The sequence below is a fragment of the Momordica charantia genome (genome assembly GCF_013281855.1).
Source record: "Momordica charantia cultivar OHB3-1 chromosome 3 unlocalized genomic scaffold, Mcharantia_2.0 BLBB01000003.1, whole genome shotgun sequence".
In the NCBI taxonomy this organism is placed as follows: domain Eukaryota; kingdom Viridiplantae; phylum Streptophyta; class Magnoliopsida; order Cucurbitales; family Cucurbitaceae; genus Momordica; species Momordica charantia.
In genome coordinates, this window is record NW_028275161.1 from 22,648,399 (window position 1) to 22,676,307 (window position 27,909).

The 27,909-nt window shown below is 35.5% G+C and overlaps 5 protein-coding genes and 2 long non-coding RNA genes across 10 annotated transcripts; 4 read left to right on the forward strand and 3 right to left on the reverse strand.

The window, feature by feature from the left end:
* Positions 1–519: 519 nt before the first annotated feature.
* Positions 520–6,211, forward strand: LOC111008899 (mitogen-activated protein kinase 9). 2 transcript variants are annotated; one of them, XM_088122031.1, is made up of 13 exons: positions 520–755; positions 843–1,014; positions 1,968–2,376; positions 2,461–2,588; positions 2,671–2,730; positions 3,133–3,282; positions 3,556–3,711; positions 3,810–3,947; positions 4,175–4,248; positions 4,474–4,575; positions 4,918–4,974; positions 5,053–5,140; positions 5,854–6,211. In XM_088122031.1, exons 2-13 carry the CDS (start codon positions 997–999, stop codon positions 5,929–5,931), a joined length of 1,458 nt encoding a protein of 485 aa, XP_087978157.1. In that variant the 5' UTR covers positions 520–755; positions 843–996; the 3' UTR covers positions 5,932–6,211. The 2 variants fall into 2 exon arrangements, with proteins under 2 accessions (XP_087978157.1, XP_087978158.1); XM_088122032.1 differs by having other exon boundaries at positions 520–751.
* Positions 5,628–12,414, reverse strand: LOC148212596 (uncharacterized). Of its 3 annotated transcripts, none has more exons than XR_015789920.1 (4): positions 10,867–11,008; positions 10,376–10,777; positions 8,171–8,214; positions 5,628–5,984 (listed from the first exon to the last, which is right to left on the reverse strand). It is a non-coding gene; the product is annotated as an uncharacterized LOC148212596 (long non-coding RNA). The 3 variants fall into 3 exon arrangements; XR_015789919.1 differs by having other exon boundaries at positions 8,167–8,214; XR_015789918.1 differs by lacking the exons at positions 5,628–5,984; positions 8,171–8,214 and adding an exon at positions 12,400–12,414 and having other exon boundaries at positions 8,340–10,777; positions 10,867–11,585.
* On the forward strand, positions 8,579–11,449 carry LAC1 (laccase 1). The gene is made up of 5 exons (XM_088122033.1): positions 8,579–8,708; positions 8,856–9,007; positions 9,308–9,552; positions 9,952–10,080; positions 10,338–11,449. The coding sequence occupies exons 1-5, from the start codon at positions 8,589–8,591 to the stop codon at positions 11,447–11,449; spliced, it is 1,758 nt and encodes a 585-aa protein (XP_087978159.1). The 5' UTR covers positions 8,579–8,588.
* A 1,335-nt stretch (positions 12,415–13,749) lies between the features above and the next one.
* On the forward strand, positions 13,750–15,665 carry E12A11 (PEBP (phosphatidylethanolamine-binding protein) family protein). The gene is made up of 4 exons (XM_022281769.2): positions 13,750–14,076; positions 14,414–14,475; positions 14,595–14,635; positions 15,148–15,665. The coding sequence occupies exons 1-4, from the start codon at positions 13,882–13,884 to the stop codon at positions 15,372–15,374; spliced, it is 525 nt and encodes a 174-aa protein (XP_022137461.1). The 5' UTR covers positions 13,750–13,881; the 3' UTR covers positions 15,375–15,665.
* Positions 15,666–16,388: 723 nt separating this feature from the next.
* Positions 16,389–17,598, reverse strand: LOC111008902 (uncharacterized). The gene is made up of 2 exons (XR_002601181.2): positions 17,276–17,598; positions 16,389–16,844 (listed from the first exon to the last, which is right to left on the reverse strand). It is a non-coding gene; the product is annotated as an uncharacterized LOC111008902 (long non-coding RNA).
* A 2,064-nt stretch (positions 17,599–19,662) lies between these two features.
* LOC111008900 (beta-glucosidase 44) lies at positions 19,663–22,536 on the forward strand. Its single transcript, XM_022281768.2, has 11 exons — positions 19,663–19,967; positions 20,095–20,153; positions 20,361–20,436; positions 20,546–20,617; positions 20,718–20,805; positions 20,901–21,153; positions 21,259–21,374; positions 21,460–21,677; positions 21,789–21,820; positions 21,908–22,010; positions 22,111–22,536. Exons 1-11 carry the CDS (start codon positions 19,718–19,720, stop codon positions 22,386–22,388), a joined length of 1,545 nt encoding a protein of 514 aa, XP_022137460.2. The 5' UTR covers positions 19,663–19,717; the 3' UTR covers positions 22,389–22,536.
* Positions 22,537–23,088: 552 nt separating this feature from the next.
* On the reverse strand, positions 23,089–27,612 carry LOC111008898 (5'-3' exonuclease family protein). Its single transcript, XM_022281765.2, has 12 exons — positions 27,323–27,612; positions 27,200–27,236; positions 26,934–27,108; positions 26,746–26,824; positions 26,265–26,309; positions 25,950–26,099; positions 25,707–25,821; positions 25,464–25,564; positions 25,289–25,386; positions 25,102–25,194; positions 24,468–24,685; positions 23,089–23,684 (listed from the first exon to the last, which is right to left on the reverse strand). The coding sequence occupies exons 1-12, from the start codon at positions 27,398–27,400 to the stop codon at positions 23,149–23,151; spliced, it is 1,725 nt and encodes a 574-aa protein (XP_022137457.1). The 5' UTR covers positions 27,401–27,612; the 3' UTR covers positions 23,089–23,148.
* Positions 27,613–27,909: the final 297 nt, after the last annotated feature.

Consider the following 27,909-nt stretch of genomic DNA (forward strand, 5'->3'; position numbering starts at 1 on the left):
AAAAATATTGTTAAAATCAGTTAACAAAATTCGTTATTGTTTCGTTATTGTTTTGTTAATGTATTAAGATCATGACATGAACTTACCACTCAAATGACATTCAACACATGAAATACAATCCGCTCGTAATCAAAAGTTGACTTGATTTCAATCAACTCCATTATTTTAAATGATATGGTCACGTGTCCAAGTAGATGAATAAATCAACAATTTAATAATATGATAACCTTATATTTACCTATTATAACAAAAATTTGTACATGATGACTATATTGATAAATTTTAATACACTACGGTGTAATTAAGAATTTTCAAAACATGTTAAAAAAAAAAAAGATAATTTCAAAACATCAAAGAACAAATTGTTTAGATTATAAGTAAACAGACACATTTTTAAAAAATGCACACAATTATTATGTAAACAAGTATGTGTACGAAAAAAAAAAGTGATGTAAATTTAAATAAATACAAGAAAACGATAACTCATAATTTATCTACAAATCGCTCGCTTTCTCAAGAGGGCTGATTAAAACCATGAAAATTTTGGAAAAATGGCAGGATTGGAGGCTGGGGCCTTTTTCATCGGGAGCAAGGGAGAGGAGGAAACTCATACGGGAAACTTTGCTTAGACCAGATTTGTAGCGCTCATGATTGGCTACCGAGAAAATCGCGAGAGAGGGAGAACCGAAAATGCTGGAATTGAATGGCGGAGAGCCGAATCAGAACCGAGGAAGCCGAGTGGTTTCATACGGCGAGTGCGATTCTTATGTTCGATGTTCGTCGTTTGTTTCACCGCCGCATTCTATTGATATACTTTTCTCTAATTTTCTCATTTAAACAAGTGATCCGGGTCTCTGGCCATTACGATACATAATATCCAGCAGTAATGGCGATGGTAACAATGTCAGTCATTGCCGGATGAAGGCCTTGAATCTGAGGTTCGATACTTGTTGAAATTAAGCGAGTGGACGTTTATCTCATACGCAGACTGCTACCATGGATCGCTTCAATAAGGTTTTCTGCAGCTTCTTCCCCCATTCCATTTTCTTTTTCAGACATGCTGAGTATTTTAGTCTCAATTTGATCTCCGTCTCTTTATATGTGTTTTTTTAGTACTTGAGTTGGCTGTCTGGTTCTATTAGTCCGTTCCAGCCATTCTTCAAGTGGTTTATCTTGTCTGGTTTCGTTAAGCGAACAACCATTTGATTCTGTACTACCACGCATACGTGTTTGTGAAACGCGACTGTTATTACTTATATTTTTATTTAACTTGTTTTTTTCCCCTCTGAAATATGACTTCCAAAGATGAAGAGAGCCAGTTTTTCTTTTTTAATTCCGGGATTATGGTACTGTTATTAATCGAAGATTTCTATACCTCCATTCAACTTATTTGACTAGCCACCGTGGTGAAGATGTAAAGTTACAAGCGAAGATTCCTTCATTTCCTGCCACTGTTCAGGTCTTTTTGTGACGGATACATGTGGCTTGTCCAGGTTTTTCTTAACGATGCGGACTTATTTTAGGCGGAGTCCTTGATCCACGATGATTTGAGTGTTAACAATGCATATATCCTGCTTTCTCTGCGGAATAATTGTTTAGGCGAGAAAATTTGAACAGTAAAAGGAAAATAAAACCCAGAAAATACACTAACATATAATATCAGATCTTCAATTTTTTGCTGTTGAAGATTTTACTGAAATGAAAAGGAGGGGATTACAATAGTATGACTAGTAAAGCAATTCAATGATGCCTATGTCAGGCCCGGACACTCACGGATATCAACAAAAAGAAAAAAAACATGTTACATGAATCTCTTCTACCCTCCATAACGCGCATATATTGATTTGCTTAGGACATTAAACAAAAAATGACAATAAAAAAAGAAAGAAAATGAAAAGAGAACCCTTTAAATCTTTCATGCCTCTTATCCAGTTGTTAGTGTATGATTGCTGCTGATTGTTCTGCAGGGCGAGAAGCAATCAGAATTTTTCACCGAGTATGGAGAAGCAAGCCGATACCAAATTCAAGAAGTTATCGGGAAAGGAAGCTATGGAGTTGTTGGTTCTGCAATTGACACCCAGACCGGTGAAAGAGTTGCCATCAAGAAAATTAATGATGTTTTCGAGCATGTATCTGATGCCATACGCATCCTAAGAGAAATTAAGCTTCTGCGGATGCTTCATCATCCGAATATTGTAGAGATAAAGCATATCATGCTTCCTCCCTCACAACGAGAATTCAAAGATATATATATTGTTTTTGAGTTGATGAAGTCTGACCTTCACCAAGTAATTAGGACAAACAATGTTCTTTCTCCGAAGCAGCATAAATTTTTCTTGTTCCAGCTTCTTAGTGGTCTAAAATATATACATGCAGGTCGGTCCTTTAAGTGATTCAATTGGCTTTGCTCAGCTTAAATTATTCTTAACTAATGAATGGATTTCTTTGGATGTTATGCAGCAAATGTCCTTCATCGAGATTTAAAGCCGAAAAACATACTTGCAAATGCTGACTGCAGACTGAAGATATGTGATTTTGGACTTGCTCGCGTTTCTTTTGGGGATGCGCCGTCTACTATTTTCTGGACAGTAAGGTTTTCTTTTCCTCTTTTCTTGGGTAATGGAAGTCACGGCATTCAACTCATTTGGTTTATTCTCAATTTTTGTCAAGGATTATGTCGCAACTCGTTGGTATCGTGCTCCAGAACTCTGTGGATCATTTTTCTCGAAAGTAAGCCACTTTACATTCTCAAGAGATCATATTTAATCATCCTATTACCAGATGTTGAATGTTTGAGTTTGGAGGCTTAAGCTTTGGAATATTTGATTCTCAAGATTACATGCACGTGCGAAATAATTGGTCTTTTGCACTAATTCAAACCATTCCTCACCATTGCTCATTTTTATATACAACTACTTCTATTATTTTATACTTGCGATGGCAATCACCGTGTGGACACAGTAATATTTCGGGAGGACATTGTAATTAGGTCATTTACAAAATGTCTATTGCAAGTCGTATTGAAGGAATGTAGATTTGGAGGGGTCACGGGCAAATATTTTAGAGGCAGAATTAAAATGATTAATTCATGACATGTCAAATTTCGACAAACTAATTCTTTTTTCTTCTCAGTACACCCCTGCTATAGATATATGGAGTATCGGATGCATATTTGCAGAAATGCTTACGGGAAAACCGTTGTTTCCTGGAAAAAATGTGGTTCACCAATTAGATCTAATTACCGATCTGTTTGGCACTCCTGATGCTGAATCCATAGCGAAGGTTGGTTGTCTCAGTTTTTTTTTTTTTTTTTTTTTTTCTAATTTATTTGACTGGAGTAATGAGATAAAATTACAATTATTGTACCAGTTTACGAATTTCACGAGTTTCAAGCCTTGAAATGTCTGCATAATTCACAATTTTAGGCTATGCATCAAAGTTATGTTAGAATCTTCACTTAAATTGACTCACTGGTTTGTTAGAATCTTCACTTAAATTGACTCACTGGTTGAGTCTTCTTTTATGCACCATTATGTATTTTAAATCTATTTCAAGATTCGGAATGAGAAGGCAAGAAGATATCTTGGAAACATGCGTAAAAAACCACCAGTTCCATTCTCTCGAAAGTTCCCTAATGTCGATCCATTGGCACTTACTTTGCTGGAACGCCTCCTGGCATTTGATCCGAAAAGACGTCTAACAGCTGAAGAGGTAAGTAGGATTTGCCTACCAATTTTATTACCCTAATAACACCGTTTTTAAAAATATTTGCAAATATGTAAATCTTCGAGTTCCGCATTCAATGTCAGGCACTATCTGATCCTTACTTCAATGGTATGGAAAAAGCAGACCTTGAAGCTCCTGTTCAACCAATTTCAAAACTTGAGTTTGAGTTTGAGAGGAGGAAATTGTCAAAAGATGATGTTAGAGAGTTAATTTATGCAGAGGTATATAACCTGGCAACTCGGTACTTGCTGCTTCAACAGTAATTTAAATCAAGTATTTTGTTTGAAAAGAACAAAAAAAAAAAAAAAAATCACCTCCGTGATGAAAATCTGAAATTTTGGTTGATGAAGTTTTTTTGACAAATTTGCGTGACTAAGGTTCCCTGCCAAAATTATAGGCGATCAACCTTGACTAAGAATATAATGAATTTCATGTATGAAGTCTACAGATCTTAGAGTATCATCCCCAGATGCGTCAGGAGCGCCAACGCGATGGAGATCAAACTACCTTTATGTATCCAAGGTAGTGACTCTTCTCCACAATTAAATATGAACATCTTTTAGAGTGCAATTTTTCATTGGATGTGCCCGTGTAAGAGAGTGAAGAATCTTTCTTTTACCTATTGATTTTCTATTGATCTAGTAAATGATTCCTGTTATGAGGACACGAACGGTTGATACAAGGTAAAAGTAATATTTTCTGGATTCATCAGTCTGTAATCCATTTCTTCCTTTTGCATATGCTCAGTGGCGTTGATCGATTTAGGCTTCAGTTTGCGCATCTGGAAGAGCACCATGTCAAAGGTGAAAGAAGTGCTCCACTTCAAAGGCAGCATGCTTCTTTACCCCGGTAATGATTTGAATATAAGTTTGGTTGTTCTCTTCAGTAAATGATATAAGTTTTAAATGATATAAGTTTAAGACACCACATGATCAAATAAATATTAAGTGTTCTCTGTATCATTTTCCTCTCTTCCTTCCTTCCCAATTCTCCTCTGACTGCTTTCTTCCCCTGTTTCTTGGCACTCTCTCTCTCTCTCTCTCCAATGCACATATCCTCCTTTCAACACTATTTTCTCTGTTTCTCCTTCTGGACAAAGGGTTGGTGGTCTCTTGCAGTATATTATAATGTACGCATTGATTTGTAGGAAATACTTCACTTCCGTCTAAATTTCATGTCATATATTTTCAGGGAGCGGGTTCCTGAACCTGAGCACAACAACGCTGAGAAGAACACTGATTTTGAAAGGTAGGTTACTTATTCTGTTTCAATGGCTCCTAAAAATGGTTCTGAAATTATGAACTCAAATGCACTTAATGAACTCAGGGGGAACGACAAGAGTGCTCACCTCTTGAAAAGTGCTAGCATTAGTGCATCAAGGTGTCTTGGGGTAATACCAAAAGAGAAGTCTGAGGTAATTAATAGTATCCTTATTTCCTTGCGAGTCCTTTGAATGAATCACTCTTCTTACATGAAAGTTGATGCATTAAAGTGTGGTCGGCTTCTCAAATTTAAAAACAGGGACATATGTTACATTTAGAAATCTCAGATTTTTTTTAGTTTTAGATGATAATGGCAAACTCTTAGCTGCTAATATGTTATGTGATTATATGTTCTATCAGATATAAAAGAGAGACATATGTGATATGCGTCCTCTCATATATTTCTAAGCCTTTTCTTCCCTGGTGTAGAACTTAAAATCTTAAATCCCTAAGACATATTTGGCTTTATATTTGGCTCACAGCATAGGTTTGTGTAACATGAGATTAAGAAATCAAGTCTAGATTTGTTCTAAATTAGAGGTTTGCTAATTCATACGCTACATGAATCCAAATTACATCAGCTCTAGTTATATATATGAAATTTTCGAATCATAAACTCACAAACAAATCAAACACATGTTACACAAACCTAAACTAAACTTTGTATAACTCATCATCTCAATCTCGTGCATCATAAATCAAGCTTATTAAAACTGAGTCAAATATCTCTTAAAGGGATGAAAGTAAAATGGAAAGAACGGAACTCTGTGCATAAATATGGACCAAAAAGCAAAAGTTCTTTCTAAAGATTCCAACCGTCTGTTCTGATGCTCCTTTATGCACTAAAAAGATGTTATTTTCACAGACGGACGAAGGAAGTTCTGAAGCAAAAAATGAAGCAGCGGATGGCTCGTCTCAAAAGATCGCAGTCCTTCAGACTTGATTCCATGCGGATTTGTTACAGGAGGCAGAAGGTTTTGATTTGGCCACATTTACCTGGGAAACAGGTCTTTGATGAGCTAGATTTCACTATGATCACTTATGTTTAAAGTACGATATTAAAGTAGTATTTCATTGTATTATTTTGGCCCTCTTCCTTAAATTGTTGAAATATAGAGCAAACACGCCCTCTTGTAAATAATCTGTTATATTTGTATAGCTAACCTTCTATTGTAGTTTGTGCAGTCGACACATTCACACAATAAAGAGATCTTTGCACTGTTTATTGGGAGTGGTAAGAAATTTCATAACAGAGCAGACGACGACGAAACGTCGTCTCCTGTATTGTAGAAGTACTTTTTGAATTGTACTTTTTTTAACTAGTATTTTCAGAGTCAATAAGTACTTTTTTAACTACCATGAAAATAGAGTTGTATTCCATATTTTCAAATGTGTTTGATAGCATATATGAAAATTGAATCTTAATTTGAAATGATAATAATAATTATTAAGGTGTTTTGTAATATATTTGTAAGTCATTAGTTACCTACTAAATATTTAGTTTAATCTAAAATATTATTAATTACCTTATTAACATAAATGTATAAATTTTGTTAGAATTAGTATTTTACAATATTATATAATTTATAATATATTATATTTTACACATTTTAATATTAACAAAAATGAAATAATATATTTATAAAAAATATATATATTTTTAAATATAATATTGAAAATATAAAAAAAGTTGTTATTACCAGTTGGATTAAAGAATTGGAAAATAGTTTTGGAAACAATCTTGTTTGCCAAATAATGCTCAAGATTTCGTGTAGGAAGTTAGTTGATTGAAGCATTTGGGTTAAAACTACTTCCAAAAAAGAAAGAATGAAAATACAAAATCAAAATCAAAATCAAAATCCATAATTTAAAACACTTGGAAGAAGAAATTGCCAAGAAATATCTAGTACCAGCTTTCCAAAACGCTGAAATCATCACTATTGAAAAAATGCCTCCATATACGTATAGCTAAATATATAGAGTGAAAAGAGGATGAATTCTTTGTTTGCTGTGTATTGTCATTGGGAGAAAATTAGAAAATTGAATCCACCCCATTTTGACCACTTTTCATTAAAAAAATATAAGATTAATTAATTACCCAAAATTTCTCATATCTTCTTCTTTTACAACCAATCACTGAAAGGTCTCCTAGAGAAATGATTCAGCGTTAGGTGATTTTACTTACCCACCTAATCTTGGAAGATTCAGTTATTTTGGTCATCTAAATTCATTATAATCACTTCTTGACCATGCCCATTTTAATTTCCTAATACTCGTTCTAATCCTAATATCACCCTATTTGATATCCATTTTCTTTTCAATTTTTTATTTTTGAAAATTAAGTTTTTTAACGTTACTTCTCCCCATTTATTTATTTATTTTTTTCATCTACCTTTTAAAAATATTTTCGAAACCTAAGCTAAAATTTGAAATTTAAAAAAGTAGTTTTCAAAAACTTATTTTTGTTTAAGATTTGACTAAGACTTCAGACGTATTTCTTAAGAAAAAAAAAATTAAAACATACTAAAAGAAATTTAATTTTAAAAAATAGAAAACTAAATAAGAAATGAATTTTCATTTAAGAGATTTGGCATATTAACATACAAATAATTTTAACGATATGGCAGTCAACTGGAGTAGGTACAATAAGATGACTTTTAAATAATTGGTTTAACGTAAGTTTATGTTCGATCATATAAAGTAAATATATTTTAAATCTTTTTTTAATAATAATAATAGATTTATTTTTAAATGAAAATTGCAAAAGCAAGTAGAGAAGTTCATACGTATTAATGCACTGCAGAACTTTTTCAGACTGAAATTTTTTTTCTCATGCAATATTTGAACGTTCATGAACAAGAAACAAACAGAGACCAAGGCTTTTTTTCGAAAGAAGTATTATAGAGTTCTAAACTTATTAGGAAAATATAGTTAACTTATTCTAAAACATATTAGGAAAACAAAAAATTTTCTTTAACATCACTCGAAAAGATCATATTTGTTGTAACAAAAACTTTACTACATGACTTGAGTGATTCTTAGTGTTTGGTTTCATTGACTCTTCTTTCAACTTATTTCATGCTCAAGGGTTCCACTTAAAATAATACTCTCTGATCCTCATTTCTTAGATAACGCTAACATTATACTTAGAAAGATAAAGATGAACTCAAACACCAACCCACTTCTATTTTGGGTCTTGATTTTTCCACACCAACAATCGAGTTCTCTGCATGAAGTGACAAGAGGACACAAATAAAACTTATAACTTTCTACAAAGTTAGTAATAAGGATTCTAATTTCATGGCAAAATGCAATAAGAGAATCAATAATATTTCATCAGTGGATACATGATGCAGCAGCCAAACACCTAATCTTCATATCATTAAATCTAAAACCAACCAATTGACATTTACCCACAAATTGATTTCAGCAATTAACCCCACTTTTACACCAACCCCCACAGCATCAAAAAGAAAAGCACTGACTGTGCCAATGACTGCAGAATGTGAGTTCTAAAATTGCCAAACTAGTGGTGGTTTTTCTAGTATATATATGTTGTTATATAACTGGCTTTGAAGAGTGTTAAAAGATTTGGTAACAATGGCGAGCCTCAGCCACCAGCACTGTGGGATACTGCTACTCGTAGTCATATGCATAATCCTTTCATATTTTGTACCATCCAACTTTGCTTCTCCAGTCACTCGACGCTTTCAGTTTAATGTAAGCTTAATAATGAAAACTCCACACCTATTCGGGTGCATATCTTACAGTTATTTTATTCTAAAAGATGATGGATCTTTTTGTGAGATTATTGTGTCATTGGATTGCCATTTTTAACTGAAATAGTATCATTTTCTTTACCATAAGGTGGAGCGGAAGAAGGTGACAAGATTGTGTCATACAAAGCAACTTCTAACAGTGAATGGACAGTATCCAGGGCCAACCATTGTTGTCCATGAAGGTGATGCTGTTGAAATCAAGGTCAATAATTGCATAAACGAAAATACAACCATTCATTGGTAAGTTTCTAACATGTTATAGTACCCATATAATTAACCTCTAATACAGGAGAAGACATTGTTTGCCAACCCAATGAAATAAGGAAACATTCACTCCACACGTTTAAAGTTAGAAACTTTGAGTTTTTAACTACAAATAGTAAGTTTTAGAAGTATTTGAGTTTTTTAGCTTGTATTAAGTTTATAATGGTGAATGGAATTAACAAATCTATAGTGATCTGCAGTAAAAAGTTTGAGTTTTCGACTTTGAGGTAGATAAATCTAATCCCTAGGCTCTCTAACAAATTTGACAATTTGCAGGCATGGGGTGAAGCAACTAAGAACGGGATGGGCAGATGGTCCAGCTTACATAACACAGTGTCCTATCAGAACAGGTGAATCATACACATACAAGTTCTCAGTGATTGGCCAAAGAGGGACACTGTGGTGGCACGCACATCACTCATGGCAACGTGCTTCTGTGCATGGCGCCTTCATCATCTACCCTCGCATGCCTTACCCGTTCTCCTCTTCTCCCATTCAAGCTGGAATTCCGATTATCTTTGGTAGATCCCTTTCACTTACTTAAGATAGTTTGGTTAAATAATCTAAAGAGACTTTTGAAATACTAAAAACACAGAAAAAAGAACGTTCTAGTTAATATTTCTTTCAAAAGTACCTCTTTTTTTGCTTAGAAGTATTTTTCTCAAAAGTCATTCCGAACTTATCCTTCATCACTTCAAGACATCTCTCTTCACGTGTGGTTAAGTCTCAAAGATGATATTTTGACTTATTTTCTAATATGGGTTTCACAAACTACAGGGGTTTGAAAGTCAATATTATATTGGGGTACGACTTTTAGATGTTTGGTTTGATGGGTTATCAGAAAAGTGAACGATTGGTGATTTGTGATGAACGAACCGTTATTTTATGTATTATATACATTTTTGACCCCACACACACAGGTGAATGGTGGAATGGAGATGTGGAAGAAGTTGAAAGTGAGATGCTGAAATCTGGAGGTGGACCTAACATTTCTGATGCCTATACCATAAATGGCTTACCAGGACCTCTTTATCCTTGCTCAGCCAAAGGTACTATCATACTTCACTTTCAATAGACTATATATACTCTGTTTCCTTCTAATTTTTCCTCTAATCTTCCCCACGAATTATCTAAACATCGATCTAACACAAACATAAACATAATTCAGCAATCAAGACTGTCTCTAACAAAAAGTCACCAGATCCAGCATAAAAACATTTTATAATCACTTTGACTATTCATCATATATATGTAATAACATGATATATAAAACATCATTTTCTGCATCAAACGATAAATATTGCAGATACTTTCATTTCAACAGTAGAAAGAGGGAAAACTTACCTGCTGAGAGTAATCAACGCAGCACTCAATAATGAACTCTTCTTTGCCATAGCCAATCACACATTAACAGTGGTGGAGATTGATGCTGCTTATACAAAACCCTTCAATACCACAGCCATCATGATAGCCCCTGGCCAGACCACCACTCTTCTGCTCAATACGGACCAAATTCCAGACTCCTCAGGAATGTTTCCAATGGCAATCACACCCTATGTAACTTCAGTTTTTCCCGTCAACAACTCCACCTCCATCGCCTTCTTAAGATACAACACCAGAAAAATGAATAAAATTAACTCAGAAACAAAGTTCTCATCCAATCAAATACCTGAAAACCTCCCTGAGATGAAGAATACGGCCTTCGCCACTGCATTTTTTAACAAACTCCGGAGCCTCGGATCTGCCCTGTACCCATGCAATGTTCCTAAATCAGTTCAAAACAGAGTAATCACAACGATAAGCCTCAATCTTCAAGATTGCCCATCGGGTAAAACCTGCAAGGGTTTGAATGGGAAGAGATTTTTTGCTTCGATGAACAATCAGTCCTTCGTCCGGCCGGCTTTGTCGATATTGGAATCTCATTACAGGAAGATAACAACCAACTCCTACTCCTCTGATTTCCCAAAAAGACCGCCGAAAGTTTTCGATTACGCTGGAGTGAACCCACTGACCAAAAACATGAACGTGAAATTCGGGACGAAGCTTTTGGCGGTTCCCTACGGAACAGAATTGGAAATCGTGTTTCAGGGCACGAGTTTTCTGAATGCGGAGAATCATCCCATCCATGTCCACGGGCACAATTTCTTTGTTGTGGGGACGGGATTTGGGAATTTCGACGTGGCTAGGGATCCGGCGAAATACAACCTGGTGGATCCGGCGGAGAGAAACACGGTGGCGGTGCCGAGGGGGGGATGGGCGGCGATCAGAATTAGGGCAGACAATCCAGGGGTTTGGTTCATACACTGTCACCTTGAGCAGCATACTTCTTGGGGTCTAGCGATGGGCCTCATCGTTCGAAACGGCGCCGGGGAATCCGAATCTTTGATTCCTCCGCCCGAAGATCTTCCCCCCTGCTGATAGAAATGTTTTGATACTCTGTAAACTGAGACTATGTAATGGAATAATGTTTTGAGAAGCCATTTTTGAGCTCAAGCAGCAAACTGAAGCCTTCGTACAGTATCTGGCACGAAGCAGCAGCAGCAGCCATTTCTAACTGGAAAATGGACATTTAATTTCAATAAGATTTTTCGAGACTACATTGTTAGATATTAAAATTAAAGCATTAAATTGTTACCCAAAAAAAATCTATAGATCTCCAGATGAGATGAAGATCTAACAAGATTTTTTTTTTAATTCTTAAACTAATCTTTAGTATATCGTCCATTACTATGATTCTCTGATTTGGTCTTTATGATTTGAAATTTATTCTAAACAGAAGAAATTTAAAAATTTTAAGGCTAAATTTGATAGCTGAAAATGTTTAAATTAAAAGATTGAATTATACGATGATAAATAAATATCGTGTTTCGTAATCATCTTAATTAAACAAGAACCAAAAATGTTTATGTTTTATGTTCTTTTTCCCAAAAAAAAATGTTATTTGCTTTTTAAACCATTTTCAAAATCAAATCCGAAATTCAAAGACTCAAAAGATGTAATTTTTTTTTTTTTAAACGCTACCTCCAACTAGGGTTTTTTTTTTCTCTTGAATCATTTTTCAAATTCTAAGCCTTAAAAATCAAAACAGTTTTATTTTTTAGTTTAGATAAAGATTGAAATGCATTTTAAAGAAAATGATAAACATACCAAATAATTTATGTTTTAGTCATAGGAAAAAAAATCGAACAAAACCACCAAAATTATCTCAAAATAAAATATGAGTGAGTAGGAAACATGGATGGTAGATATAAAATAAAGAAAATATGTGGGATGATGAGATAAATAATTCAAATGCATGTAGGTATGAAATAAAATAAAAAAATAAAAAGAATTAATGAGAAGAGGAGAATCTTGGCAGGTTGGATGACCATTAATTTCTCAGCATCTGTTCGATGAGCTTCAATTCACAGCTACCTAATTTCCAGAACAAAACAAACAACAAAACAACCATTTCCTCTCCCTCTAACAATCTGTGGACTCTTCAAAACCCCGTTCAATTTCTACTACCCTACCCTACCCTACCTTACCTAGTATCGTATTTATTATTCAACACCGTCTTATTTCATTTCACGGTATTAAATTTTCATCGATATTTCTATGTGTTCATGAGTTCCACGTCGCTGATTTTCAAAGTATTGCAAAATAATCGACAAAATATCACTAATATAGACATAATATTGATATTGATGTGTTATTAAGTTATTGTTTTATTAAAATATTTAGATACTTGTGCATGCCAACATGGACATACATCGCTTGGAAAAATTTAAATTTTATTGATCTGATGAGATTTTTCTATGAACAGGTTAGATTTTATGTGTCAAATGATATTCAAGCGACATGTTCAGGTGTCTAATTATGTTATTGTCCACAAATTTTAACAATTTGTTGAATTTTATTTTTTGATCCGTTTGACCAGATGTGGGATGAGAAGTTGAAATTCTAACTGGCAGAAGATATATATATCTATCTATCTATCTAGGGCAACCACTTCTTCCCCTGACTGTTAGCAGGTTGAAAAGCTCTTTGGAGAACAGGGGCACAGATGTCAAACCCTCACTGATACGAATACAGACTAAAAAACTCTCATACCGTTTGGAACTAAAAAACTCTCATACTGTTTGGAGGGTAGGGCACACAGAAGGCACAGATGTCAAATCTCCACTGATACTGAGTACAAGTTCCCATACTGTTTGGAGGGCAGGAGGCACACAGATGCCAAACCCCCCACCAATACGAGTAGGTCGATTACCCCTTAATTAAACCGTCCCTTAATTAAATCGTATGTACAAGATAGTTGTCACCTATCTGACTTCACTTCTTTTTCTGGTTCAGGGGGTTTGTGGTACCTGTTGTCCACCCTAACGACAGAGTGGGCTGCTATAACAACTGAAATTTGTGAATGGATGACTTTTAGTTGCTACTGCTCGACGATTCTCCCCCTAAATTAAAGTGGTGTCTGGGTCCTGAACCCAACCTGAAAACGAAAGAGGATAATAGGAACCAGTTGAGCTATATTCAAGTTGGCATCAAATTGCGAAGAAAAGAAAACCCGAAACCAGGAAGGAAGATGGTGAATGCTGCCACGTGGTGAAAGAAAAGGAAGGGATGGTGGTTGTAGGTCTAAATTGGCCTCACACGTGGTAGAATTGTGGTGCATGGTCCTATATGGAGAGCACAGATCCCTATGCTTTTTCACTGCCCATATAAATCGCCCCACTGGCTGCTACTTCATCCTCACCCCAACGTCACAAACACCAAACTATTCCTTAATCTATACACTGCGCTGCGCCCCTTTCTCCTTTATCCTCCTCTCTATCTGTTTGTGGCGCTAGCCTTTGTGATCTCTCATGGCTATGTCCGTGGACCCTCTGGTGGTCGGCCGAGTGATCGGAGACGTGGTCGACATGTTTGTGCCAACTGCTAACCTGGCAGTCTACTTCAACTCCAAACATGTTACTAATGGTTGCGACATTAAGCCTTCTCTTGCGGTTAACCCACCAAGGCTCGTCATTCCGGGCCATCCTCGCGACCTTTACACTTTGGTATAATTTTCATCTCTCATGAACAATATTTTACTACTGACTGGAACTTGACAGTGGATATCTCATTTTAACGTGGATTACTGAATATTTGACGAGTAAAAAAGAGAATTTTTATCTCTTGTATAGTTAATTCAACATTTCAATTTGCATGGACAGACCGAAAAATCTAATGTTTACTAGTAAATGAGAGAAACATTACGAGAAAAGAACTATTAGAGTGTTTATTTTTTAAGAAAGTAAACATTTGCCGGAAAGAATTTAGTAGTGGACAACAATATTCTTCTCGTATTAAATCTCTTCTGTAATGTAATGTGATTCTGGTTATTATGATTTGTAGGTGATGACAGATCCAGATGCTCCGAGTCCTAGCGAACCTCATATGAGAGAATGGGTCCATTGGTAATCAGCTTTATTTTCTTTCTTCTTCTTCGTTTTTTGTTTCTTGCTCTCTAAAACTATGTCTTCAATATATGTTTCTCGATTGTTTTACACAATTTATTTTGCATGGGTTCATGCAGGATAATTGTAGACATTCCCGGAGGCTCAACAATGACCCAAGGTAAGAAACTATAAAGTCAGAGAAATTTGTATAACTTGTATTCAAAGAAAAATAAATTACTTTTCTTCTTTGAATCGTCTTGAAAAAAAGAGAAGTATGTATTCGCCCCATTTGAAGAACCTGTAATATTATCTACTACTTCCAAGAATCCCTTAAATTGCATGTCTCTCGAGATTTCAAAAAAAAAAAAATTCCAAACTGTGAACACTGTCAAAAACACCTCATTTTTTTAACTTCGTTGGTTGGGTCATGTCCAAGTTTGCATTTTTATGGCTTGGTCGACACGTTTTATGCTTAAAAACAACCTCGGATATCGCCACACATCTACGTGGCTTTGTGCGACGTTATTTCTCAAATTAAATTTCAATTTGATCCTTATAATTTTAATCAAGCAATTGAATTTAGTTTCAGTTTCAATAGTCTCTCTAATAGAAATCTTACCAATCGCCTCTAAACTATTACTTTGTATAGTGATGAGTTAAGATATGAAGTTAATGTTTATTTGTGGACAGGGAAGGAGATTCTGCCGTACACCGGCCCACGTCCACCCATCGGAATCCACCGCTACATCCTTTTACTGTTCAAGCAAAAGGGTCCTGTGGGGTTGATCGAGCAGCCACCGAGCCGCGCAAACTTCAGCACTCGCCTGTTTGCTAGGCACCTCGACCTGGACCTGCCGGTGGCGGCCACCTACTTCAACTCTCAGAAGGAACCAGCCACCAAAAAGTACGCAATGTAGATCTGAACCAAGTAGTCAACCCAACCCAAAAAAAATGCAGTCATCCACGGCCAAAATATCCGAGTGGCCTGTGGGAAAGCAGCGTATATAAAGTAAATTGTGTGTTTTAAGAATAAGAGGGAGAGGGGGAACTTGGAATGTACTGCCATTACAACTTCTTCTTCGCTGATATCTGTATGTGTCTCTCCTGTGTTTCCTGTCGTTTATCTGTCGTACGTTGTAGTTTGTTTCAACATTGTAGTTTGTTTCAGAATGGGTTGATGACATAATAATAAAATATATATGTAATAAGTTTTGTGGTGTTGCCTTCACTATTTAAAAACCCTGTGACTGAGGGTAACTGCATCATATAATAATAGTAAATGTCACTACTTCAGTATTTGGTTTGGGTGTTTATGCCATTTAGGCTACGGCCCTATAACCATGGTCGATCAGAATAGACCACGACTAATGTTGTTTGTAGTCTACGGTATAATAAGCACAGCTAACGTTAATTGTGGTCTATATTGCTTTTTTTTTTCTTGAGAAAAACATAATATGCCATATACGATAGACCACGATAATTGTTAGCTGTGGTCTATACGCACAGCTAACATTAATTGTGGTCTATATTGCTTTTTTTTTCCTTGAAAAAAAACATAATATGCCCTATATGGTAGACCACGCTAATTGTTAGCTATATATGATCTATACGATATACAACATTGGTCCATTTATAATGCAAGAAGCCCAACTTTAACAAAAATTAAGATCGTATCGTTATCTAAATGAATTTTCAATTGACACAAACTATGCTAACTTTGAGAAAAACAAAACTTTCACAAACTTTTGTATTAAATAAAGTGTAAATTTCCACAATATAGAAGTAAATTACTCAAGCTAAGGAATTAACTAAAACTATTAAACATTATATTATATCATGCAGAGATGTGTTGTTGACATTCTGTCGATTTCAGCTTGAGTATATGTCTTTTATACTAAACTGCAAGATGGAAGAAAGATCAGAGAGAAAAATATAAAAATAATATCATCTTAAAATAAGCAACTATATACATACCGACTTTTTGAGTGAAGTAGGTCTATTAATCCACCACAATAAAAAAGTATTCATTCGGTATCAAACCAACTCTTTGAGTGAATTATTGTGTTGATCTTAAAAAATATTGGCATTATAGCACTAGCAGGCAAAAGTAATTATGTATTCCTCTAACCATGAGACAAATACTACAAGCACTTTATCAAGCACTGCTACTGTAAAAATAAATTTAGAAGATAAAAGATAGTGCAGATGAATTCATCCACCTTTCATCATCCCAGAATAGGCAGCATCTGCTCTGCCGTAGCAAAAACATGAGGGCTGTCCATCATTATCTAATAGGCGATAATAATTTCAGTTCCTTGTTTAGCGTCTTTCAATGGATTGTCTGGGATCAAACTGGTCCATTACTCTGCAACAAGCAGCCCCAAAAACTGTAGAAAAACAGAACCACGATATATTTAAAGAAGACAAGTATTTGGTATACATCAAAACTAGAAACTCATATTCCAACAAAGAATTAACTAATAGCATAGCAGCAAATCCTGAAGAAAAATCAAAAGAAATGGAAAGATTTCAATTAGGTTTTAAACATTTAATAGATATCAAGAACGCAAAACAGAACACGAGCACCCAGATCCTGTAACAGCCTAACAAACAAATTTAATAAGCTTGCACTAGTTTTGCTAAATTCCCCTAAAATTCCAACCAAAACTATTTTAAGGGAAGAAAGGTACATTGTTTCTCTCGAGTTATAGTGATAGAACATCTCCAATTTTTTTTCTTTCAAAAAATTATAGTGATGCAACATAGGGTTTCAAATCTCTATCAATTTGTTCGAATTGTAATATTGTTTTAGACTTACAATAGTGTAATAGAGCTTCCGTCTCGCGGCGAAGTAGTCGGAGGAATCAGTGGCATCGGCAGAGAAGAAGCTTGTGGTCGTTGGATTGGTTTCCGCCAAAGTTACCGGAACCATTCTCCTTCCTCATTGCATCTTCCCTTCCATTGAAGCCATTAAGCGAGCTTAGGGCTGAAGGCGATTTGGGTTGGAGAGGGGAGATTTCGGGCTGACGAAGAAGACCGCGACTGATGAGCGATTTGGGCCTAAAATCGCCAGACAGCAACAGACGAGCGCGATTTAGGGCTGAATACGGCAAAAAGAAATTGGAGCTATGAAGAAGGGGATGTGTTTCGAACTAATCAACTAGATTAATTAATTTTAAAATTAAGTTAAAATAAATTCGTTTTCTTAACTCTTACATTCTAAAATTTAAAATTCATCTTTTTAAATTAAAAAAAATCTGTTTTTAAAATATAAAATTTATTTGTTAATTAAAATATAAAATTCAGCGAAATCTCGAAACAAACGACCACTGAATCTCGAAGAAGATGCACGAGAATCTAACCACACAAATAATGAAAATTAGGCTGATCAAATTTCAACCTAAAAGAAAAATAATTACTTTCTAATCTCTAAATTAAAATTCAACTTTTAAAATTTAGAATTGATTTCTTAATTAAATTTTAACTACGCTTTTCAATTTTCTTTAACTCTTGGTATATTACTTAAAAAAAACAATAGGTATATATTCAAATTTGGATTTATGATATAATTTTAAAAATTCATCTAAAACATCATTATTTATAATTATTCTTTTTGATATAATTTTGATACTAGAAGCAAACATTAGCTTGTGTAATTATCATCTACTCCAATTGGTTGTACTAAAAAAAATGGATTGGAATTTAGACTCAATTTTTTTCTGATTATTAATAATTAAATCATGTTTTTTTAAGATTAGTTATTAATTGAATATAGATAATATAATTAGTTAACTATATGTAATCCAATCATATTAGTTAAACTAATATATTAATTAAAAATTGTACCTTCGTGTGCTGACTTTTGACTTGTGGGATCCAAGATCCAAGTTCGAGCCCTCCTATGTCCAGAAGTCAAAAAAATATATATTAATTATAAATTTTTGTATAAGTATTAATTACTAATTGTTGGGAGTTACTTATGATAAATTATTAATTAATAGAATAATCTCACCCAATAAAAATGTAATATAATACAATCCTATGAAAAATTTGACAACATTCTCATACACAATAAAATATTGTCACTTTTGGTAGGTGGACGAATGCTCAAAATCTATATAGAGAGAGAAAATGTTCTCCAACGGCTCAGCCTTTACGAGGACACATACCACCATCGATCAGCTCGACCAAGAAAGGTGGTCGAGGTGCCTATTCGTCTTAATATATATATGTTTTTACGTTGTAAACCATTATAATGACATGCACTTTTCGACGACTCCATTTAAGATATGGCGCTTGATAAATCACCCCAACGGTAACACCTGTATCTTTTGAAACTTTAAACCAAAGTAGAGTTGGGAGCGCAAATTACTGGTGATGGTGGGGGCTAATGAGTGGAATTCCACATTGGGGCCGGGGGTACTGTGTGTAGGAGTTAGGGTTTGAAAAATTGAATGCTCAAAGATTTAGAGGTGTTTGATGGTGAGGACTGAGGGAAGCCAAGCCATTAATGAAAAAGAAAAGTCTCCGCCCGGAAATTGCCTCTCTCACAGTCACAGTCATAGCTCAAGACAATTCGTAGTGGCCTGCCCGGCCCCCGACACTCACTATTATTGAGACCGCCGTCCAGCTTTTGGCCCACTACCATTTTCTTCCGCAGATTCCATTTTTATTTACCTTTCATTTAGGATCTAAATTATTAATTGCATACAATCATCTTCAAATTCTAATTTATAAACCATTTTCTTTTATTATTTCTCAAATTAATTAAATTTATTCAACAGATTCGTGTGTAAGTTACTCAAATGTTGATTTTATAATCATCTTTCTACAAAATTTAAAAATATTTACTAACTGTATTTACCATTTTTTTTCTTTTCTGACTAGTAGACACAGAGGTCTAAATCTTGAATGTCAACACCCAAACTTTTTGTCACTGCACCAACACCCGATGGTGCATTCAGTTACCATTTTTGTTTCAAAGCTCTTGCATTTTTTTTTGTTTTAATATACGTAATAAGAAACAAGCAAATATTTTTCGTGGATTAGATAAATTATAAATAAAAGTAATATGACAAATAAACATTACACCAAAAATATCAAACGAAGAGATATGTCAAAAGATGCCCCAATCGTTATTTTCTTGTGGGCCCCATTTGGTATGGACAGTTTTTTCTTTTTATCTATAAAAAAAAGCTCTGAGCTCTAAGCTCTATCACTGCCACTGCCACTTCTTCTTCTCTGAGAGTGTGGTTTGAGGATGAGAATTCCTTTGGTTTTGGTGGTGGTGTGCATGGTGGTGAGCCGGTGTGCGGCCACCGCCGGCGAAGCGCGGCCCAACGACGGCCGGCAGCCGGAGACCGTCCGTTTCGACACCGGCGGCCTCAGCCGCGACGCATTTCCGAAGGGCTTCATCTTCGGAACGGCGACGTCGGCCTACCAGGTCGAAGGAATGGCCGATAAGGAAGGCCGTGGACCCAGCATTTGGGACGCCTTCATTAAAAATCCCGGTAAATTTTCCATGGGTCGACCCGACAACCCGACCCGGTTCTGCCATTTTCAGAATCTTTTCTCTTCTTTTGAATTTTTGCTCTCAATCTGAATTTGTTAATGTAATGTGGGTTTGTTTGGGAACAGGGATTGTAGCAAACAATGGTACTGGAGAGGTTTCTGTGGACCAATATCACAGATACCAGGTGAATTCTCTATTATTTAACCAAAAACTTCTAAAATTATATGGCAACGTTGAAATTGTTAATTACAGTGACCAGATATGTATTTTACTTTATTTTTTTATATATTTTGTTGGTGATTTTTCTAACTTCTACTAAATTTCTGGTTTTGATTTTTGTTATTACATAAGGGTGTCTGAATATAATGTTGATGGTTTTTGTATGTTACAGGAGGATATTGACATCATGTCCAAGCTAAATTTTGATGCATACCGCTTCTCAATTTCATGGTCCAGAATTTTCCCAAGTAATTTATTGAAACATTGTCATTATAAAGTTAAGATCTGAAGTTTTTTTTTTTTGTTTTTACTTCTTTAATGTTCACTGATCTTTTGCATTGTGTTGTTAATGTCTAGATGGAAGAGGGAAAGTGAATTGGAAGGGAGTAGCATACTACAATAGGTTGATTAACTATTTGCTCAAAAGAGGTGAGAGCAAACAGGACAATTACCAAAACACCCTAGATTTCATCTTCTGATTGGCCAACATTTTGATGGTACTTGATTTATTTGATCCATTGATTTGTAGGCATCACTCCATATGCCAATCTGTACCATTATGATCTTCCTCTGGCATTGGAGCAAGAATATAAAGGCCTATTGAGTGAGAGAGTAGTGTAAGTTAACACTTATCAGTAGCAGTTTGGTTATTGGTAATGATATAGATGGATAGATTGGAGTTTGAATGTTCAATATGGTTTGATTTTTGTAGGAAGGACTTTGCAGATTATGCAGACTTCTGTTTCAAGACATTTGGGGATAGAGTTAAGAATTGGATGACGTTTAATGAACCGAGAGTCGTAGCAGCTCTAGGATATGATAATGGTTTTTTCGCTCCCGGGAGGTGTTCCAAAGAATATGGAAACTGCACGGCTGGAGATTCTGGAACTGAACCTTACATTGCTGCACATCACTTGATTCTTTCTCATGCGGCTGCTGTACAAAGATATCGCCAGAAGTATCAAGTAAATTTAGACTATCTTTTGTTGCCTTTGGAATGAATAGCCTAATTTATTGAACAGAAAAGACTTTAAGAATTCTCCTATCTAAGATACATGTTTTTTATCTAGGAGAAACAAAAGGGAAGAATTGGTATTCTTTTGGATTTCGTTTGGTATGAACCTCTTACTCATTCGAAGGCCGACAACTATGCTGCTCAAAGAGCGAGAGATTTTCACGTTGGATGGTAAACCATTGATGCTTATCAATTACAATCTTCATTCTTTTCATGTTGAAGTGTTCATTCTCATGAGTGTATTGGCTTCACATAGGTTTATTCATCCTATTGTATATGGGGAGTACCCTAGAACGATGCAATCAATCGTGGGTAATAGGCTGCCGAAATTTACTAAAGAGGAAGTCAAAATGGTGAAAGGGTCGATAGACTTCGTTGGAATAAACCAATACACGACGTACTACATGTATGATCCTCATAAGCCAAAAGCTAAAGTGCCTGGCTACCAACAAGACTGGAATGCAGGATTTGCCTGTGAGTTATCTTTCATTTATTCCTTTTCAGAATTGAAATGAAATGTTTCTAGTTGTGTTAGTCCTTTTAAGCCTCTTTCTTCTGACCCATACTTGACAATGAACTGTGCAGATGAGAAGAATGGAGTGCCTATTGGTCCAAGAGTAATTTCATTTCTCTCTCTCTCTTCGTAGTTTATATTATTGAATTAGATGTCTCATTCTGAAAACTACTATTATGAATGTCTACAGGCTCATTCTTATTGGCTTTACAATGTCCCATGGGGAATGTACAAAGCATTAATGTACATAAAAAAGAACTATGGAAACCCAACTGTCGTTTTATCGGAAAATGGTAAGCACCATAGCTACCATACCTTTTTTCTATCACTTTATTGTTTCTACTGAGATGAAAGAAATAGTTGTTCAAATTATAAAGAAAACTGGATTTGCAGGCATGGATGACCCAGGTAATGTCACACTTCCAAAGGGACTACATGATACCACTAGAATCAACTTCTACAAAGGCTATCTGACTCAACTAAAGAAGGCAGTTGATGAAGGAGCTAATGTTGTCGGGTACTTCGCTTGGTCGTTGCTCGACAACTTCGAATGGAGGTTGGGCTACACTTCGAGATTTGGTATCGTCTATGTGGATTACAGTAATCTCAAGAGGTACCCAAAGATGTCTGCCTACTGGTTCAAGCAACTACTTGAGAGAAAGAAGCATTGAGAGAGCTTCAATCCACTTTTCTTACCTTCTACTATGAGTTTGACTAGAAAGCTTTAGTTCTTGATGAGCTATAATATCGTATGACGTATCTATCTTCCTGCAACTGTAATCTTATGATAAAAAATGGACAAGTTCCAATTTGAAGTAACATCTAAGCTTATCATGTCACGAATTATATTACTACTGTATTGAAGGCATGAATGAAGATCCAGAGGCGATAAAGGTGTAGGGGTAAGAGGAAGGGGGAAGTTTCATCCCCTCAAACAATCACCTCAAAAAAGCAAGAGATTTCCAGTTGAGGGATTAAAACTTGGGTTGGGTCAATCGTGAGAAATGAGACAAATAGAAATGCGATTACAAGACACCAAAATTAACAAAACTTTATAAAAGAAATGATATTCCAATAATCCATACTATTTTTAAGCAATAAATGAAATTGATGAGTTACAACTCTACATTTAGTTGTCATGTCACAAAATTTCTACAGATTTCTCAACTCTTTCCCTCCCCAATTCAGGTACTGGCACAAAGTTAAAAATGATTTAGATCAAAATCATCAGGCAGTAATCCCAAGAACTTCCTACGCTTTGTCATTAAAATTTGTAGTCTGTGTTAAACAATGCTTTCCATTTTGGTCGGTTCAATCACTACAATTACACTCAAAGTGCATTAATGCAAAAACACAAATATTTTCCCAACATAAATTCTGAATGGATTTTCATGACATAGAATAGGGGTTTCGTCATTGAAATTTACACAATCATACTCGAGAGAAGAAGTTCAAAATACTATTCTTTTGAATACCTGAACTATTACAGTTACTTTTTCTCTTGTTCTCCTTGCCTACGACTCTTTTTCTACCGATGACAGTGCTTATCTTTGAGCTCACACTTTTTTGGGATTCTGGTGTCAATTCTAACAGCACCAAATCCTCTTCTTGGGTCACCTCTGATTTGTACTCAGAAAAATTATCCACTTGATAGGAGAGAGTTTTGTAGAGTTTTCTTTTCTTGGAAGATTCTAATATTAAGTTATCTGAAGTGTCACACGACGATTCCTCACATTCATCCTCGCTTATGACTAAAATTTCTTCATCAGCACTATCTGTCAAATCCAATTGCAGGTCATCATCTTTCCTTCTCTTGAATGGATTGTTGTTAGGAGTCTTTAGTGACTTGTAGTCAATAACGTTTTTGTCTTCATTAGTCCTTTGAACGTCCAATGGTGTACTCAGCTTCTCTAGAGCCAATTCTTCTTTAAAATTCTTCTCATCTACGACTGGTTTAATTCTCTTATCTGTCATAAAATGGTGGTTTGTTATTAAATCCAATGTACTTGTTTTGTAACTAAACCCAATATCCTTTCTCAATGCAATTAATTCAACAAAAAAAATACATCCATATATCATAAAAGTTAACTGCAATCAACCGTCTATTTCTATAAAGAATATGCTAAAAAGATTCCATATATGATATATCATAACCTAACTTTCAGGTCTAATAGCAACTTAGGGCAAAATCAAAGTGTTTCTTCTCTATTGATAATCAACTGATGTCAATTTTTGAGACCACAAACAAAAGAAGAATTAATTAAAAAGATTACATGTACCAATAACCTGTCATTTAAATATTTAAGTTGAGTGGTAATTTAACAGTTTCAAGGACTAAGCACCAGTTTTCATATTGTTGGGAGAAAATGTTGTAGGTAAACCCATATTGCAGATTATGTACTAAAGGTGGACTGTTCCAATCGAGGCTACGGTGGCAATCCATCAAGGTCCTATAGTATTATTCTAGTTGATTGCTCCCTTACTAAACGATGATCATATCTAAAGCACCAAGAAGTCAAGCGTGCAGGTTTCCCAACAAATTACACAAATTTAAATCTAGTCTTTGGCCTATCTCTTGTCTGTTTTAGTTTATGTTTTCTTTGTTTTAGCATGTAGCAGCATCATTGATAGTTTAGAGCTTTGCATTCATCATTCATCAAAAAGGAAAAGTTAAAAGATTATCATATTGTTGAAATTTAAGGAACTTTTAAGCCTGAGCTAGTAACGTTCAGTTGTGCCAGAAAACTTACCCGGGATAAGTCTTTCGTTGTCCTTACAGGCGAAGACCATGAAACAGCTCTCTTTGGCAGATACCTCGGCTGCCTCAGGCCTTGGAAGTCTCACGGTGTTCTTGATTCGCATAGGGTCTTGGCGACATTCGTTGCTTGGGAAATAGTCAAAGGCCTCCATAGTTATGGGGTTTAACCTTCCTTCAGCAATTGAAGCAGCTATTGAAGGAGGCATATCTCTGTTTCCAGCATAATTAGTTAAAGAAAAACTCAAAAAAAATATTCGGTTCACTACTAAAGCATATAGATGTTATACGTCCTCGAACAGAATCTACTTAGAACTAGTCGTTAACTTGTCCTCCTTACTAACATCTTTGCTCGTTATGACATTACCACGGTAGTTTTTAATTAAAAAATTGCATTAATGTACAAAGGCGTCGAACCAACCTAAGGCATGACTGCATGACGCCAGACATGGTAATATTATTATTAGGTACATGATCACCGAATTATTAGGATCAAAGGTTGGCTCTTCGATTCTACGAGTCTTTCTCACTATAATCCTGATGCCTATGCTGACATCGGCTTATCTCTACATGATGCTACAAGAAAAAAGTGGAATCAGCAGGTAAAATTGTTATTGGGTAAAGGATACGGTCCCAGGAAATCAATTTCTCCATCTAGGGACTGCAGAAGCCCTACAGGAAGCAGTTTCATGTGTCTAAGCTTTCTTGTTTCAACATCATATCTGCACGGGACTACAACAAGTCAGAACTTGATGAAACAAAATGGAAATGATGGTTAATGCCGACCCAAATCACAATTTTCATCATTGTACGCACATCTGTGCGTGCTGAAAAACTGCCATAGCTTGTCTAAAAAATTTGAAGTAATCTTCAGGCATTTGTTTCCTTTTCTCAAGCTTCAGAACAGATAGAACCTGAAAGAGATGCCAGTTAAAACCATCTTAAAATGATTGCCATAAAACACCATTTTGAAGCAAGCAGAGGTGCTTACACGTTCCAAATTCCGATACTTGGAAACCAAGGCATACGCCTTCGCAATGCCAATTCCAGGAACAGAAGGAAGAAAATCACAGCCAGCCAATACACACATACCTGTAGAAAACAAAACAAAATTCATCTTTATTCAGTCCATATAATTTTGATGAAGACGGTGTCCTGCATCAAGAATCATTCACAAATCCAGTTGCAAGAATACGATGGTAGAAGAAGGCTTCAAGTAGAACTAGGAGCTCACCCGTGAGCAATTCCTTATCAAAATTTCTGAAGGAAGGTGTGCAGCCTGCAGAGTCAAAAATCTTATCCAGCATCATCTCTTCACCATTGCCATATCGGTCCATCTTAAAGATTGCCTGTCAAGCAACGCCAATCAACGCCAAGAAAGCCCCGCACTTTCGTGCAATAAATTGTACAAACAAAGGTAGCATGAGAGCACTAGACCTCCATTTGCATGAAACCAAAGCATTGTGGAAGTTCTTACAGCTTTACAACCATATGCAATCAGATCACTATCCTCTGTAATCACAGCCGCAATTCCCCCGTTTTGTGTTTCAAGGCTGGAAAGATACGCTAACTGTGCATCAGCCTCATATGGGGCTACCACAAATTCAATGTTCTGTTCTCTAAGGAGCTAAAATGATTAACAATTGAAACAGTTAATATGGGGAGAACGTAAATCACACGGTGTATATTTTAAATCGCAGCTAACATTCCGATTTTTTGAAATTCGTAGAGAAACTCAAGAAAATTGGTAAACGTGCATGCAATGCGTATATATTATTTGGAAAACACTTGCCTTTATGAGTTGATTTGCTATGGAGGGAGTAATGTTCACTGCTCGCTGCATAAAAAATAATAATACGTTAAATTAGACATGACACAAACTCTAATGGAAACCATGAAAAATAAACATCAGATTACTAATCAGCCCAAAAAAAAAAAAAAAAACATTTCGCAAGGTGAGAGACAGCGGAGTTTGGTTAAACCTTGTTAGCAAAGTGACTATAGATTGTTTTTTAATGGGAACCCAAATTATTATAGATTAAGCAACTTTACTGAACTGTCCACTGATAACAAAATACGCTACTCTGAAATGGTGGTATACTTTTAAGTCAAAAACGCAAAAAGTTTGTTTGAACTTTGAACTGAGTTCATTCAAGAACTAATTATACTAAAAATGAAGCATTCTTTAGCTCCCACATCTGAAAGATACTCCCAGTTTAGAAAACTTAACATAACAAATATAAGCATAAAAGCATCTATGAAATGTCAAAAACCTGGAAAAGCTCAGAGGCAGCACCAACATTCCCTTCTTTCAACTTCTCCATCGCCAATTCCTTGTTTGCCTCTCTTTTTCTGGAAAAGCCATATGCACCCATATTTTACAACTAAATAAACTACATGAGTATGGAGAAATAAAAGGCTTATCAAATTTCAAAATAGAATAATGTTCTGGGTTTCATGCCTGTGCCGCTCTTGCTCAGTGGCTGCCTTACACGGAACATTCCCACCATCAAAAACCACAACTGGGACTATCTTGTAATGGCGAAGCAGATTGATTCTATGCATACAGTAGTCTAAGTATCGCAGTTTTCTATCACTGTCTGAATTAAGGCAAATCTCCATACTACATGAATAAGCTGTTTTAAAAAGCAGAACCAGTCAATGGACGAAACCAAACAAAAAAGACAAAAAAAAACACAGCAATGAGAAAGAAGAAATAAATGTTACCTCCCTTATGCAGCCACGAATAGGCGTCGATACCCACCTGCGGTGAAGTTAATTTGAAATATGGTTACTATGACAATGCATCAAATGGACAAAATAACTAAATAGAGACATGCGATACTTTACACGTTTGCCTGCATATTTCTTTATGTGAATGGGCTGAATATAGGGCTTCATGAATCTGAGGAGGTCTTTAATGCCCATTTGAATTGTGGGTTTTGGGTTTTGACTTCCTTTTCCCTTCTTCTGGATTTCAAATGTTGTAGCACTGGTTAAAAGCTCGATGTATTAGTAATGGCGGAGGAAAATGGGGGGTGGGAGAGCAAATGTTGAAGCATGGGAGGCGAGCACAGAGAATAAATTACAGCTAAACTAAAGGATGCAGTCCGAGGATTGCGAAATAGAGAAATCGGTCCTAACCCTGTAATATTTTTGCCTGTGAAAGAGCAATACGGTCAATTCGCAAGAATTTTACCGCGAAATGTTTTTTAAATTTTTGTACGCGCGCCCTGTTGCCTCCAAACTTAATCCGATCTGTTTCTATTGGAAATACTTCACTTTTTTTCCTTTTCTTTTCCCGTTTTTTTTTTCTTTTTTATATTTAGGCTCGATTTACTTTCTCGAAACTTTTTTTTTTTTGTTGAGAGAATTTTGAAACGTATTTTTAAACATTATATTACACAGATAAAATATAATATTATGAGTGGGATGTA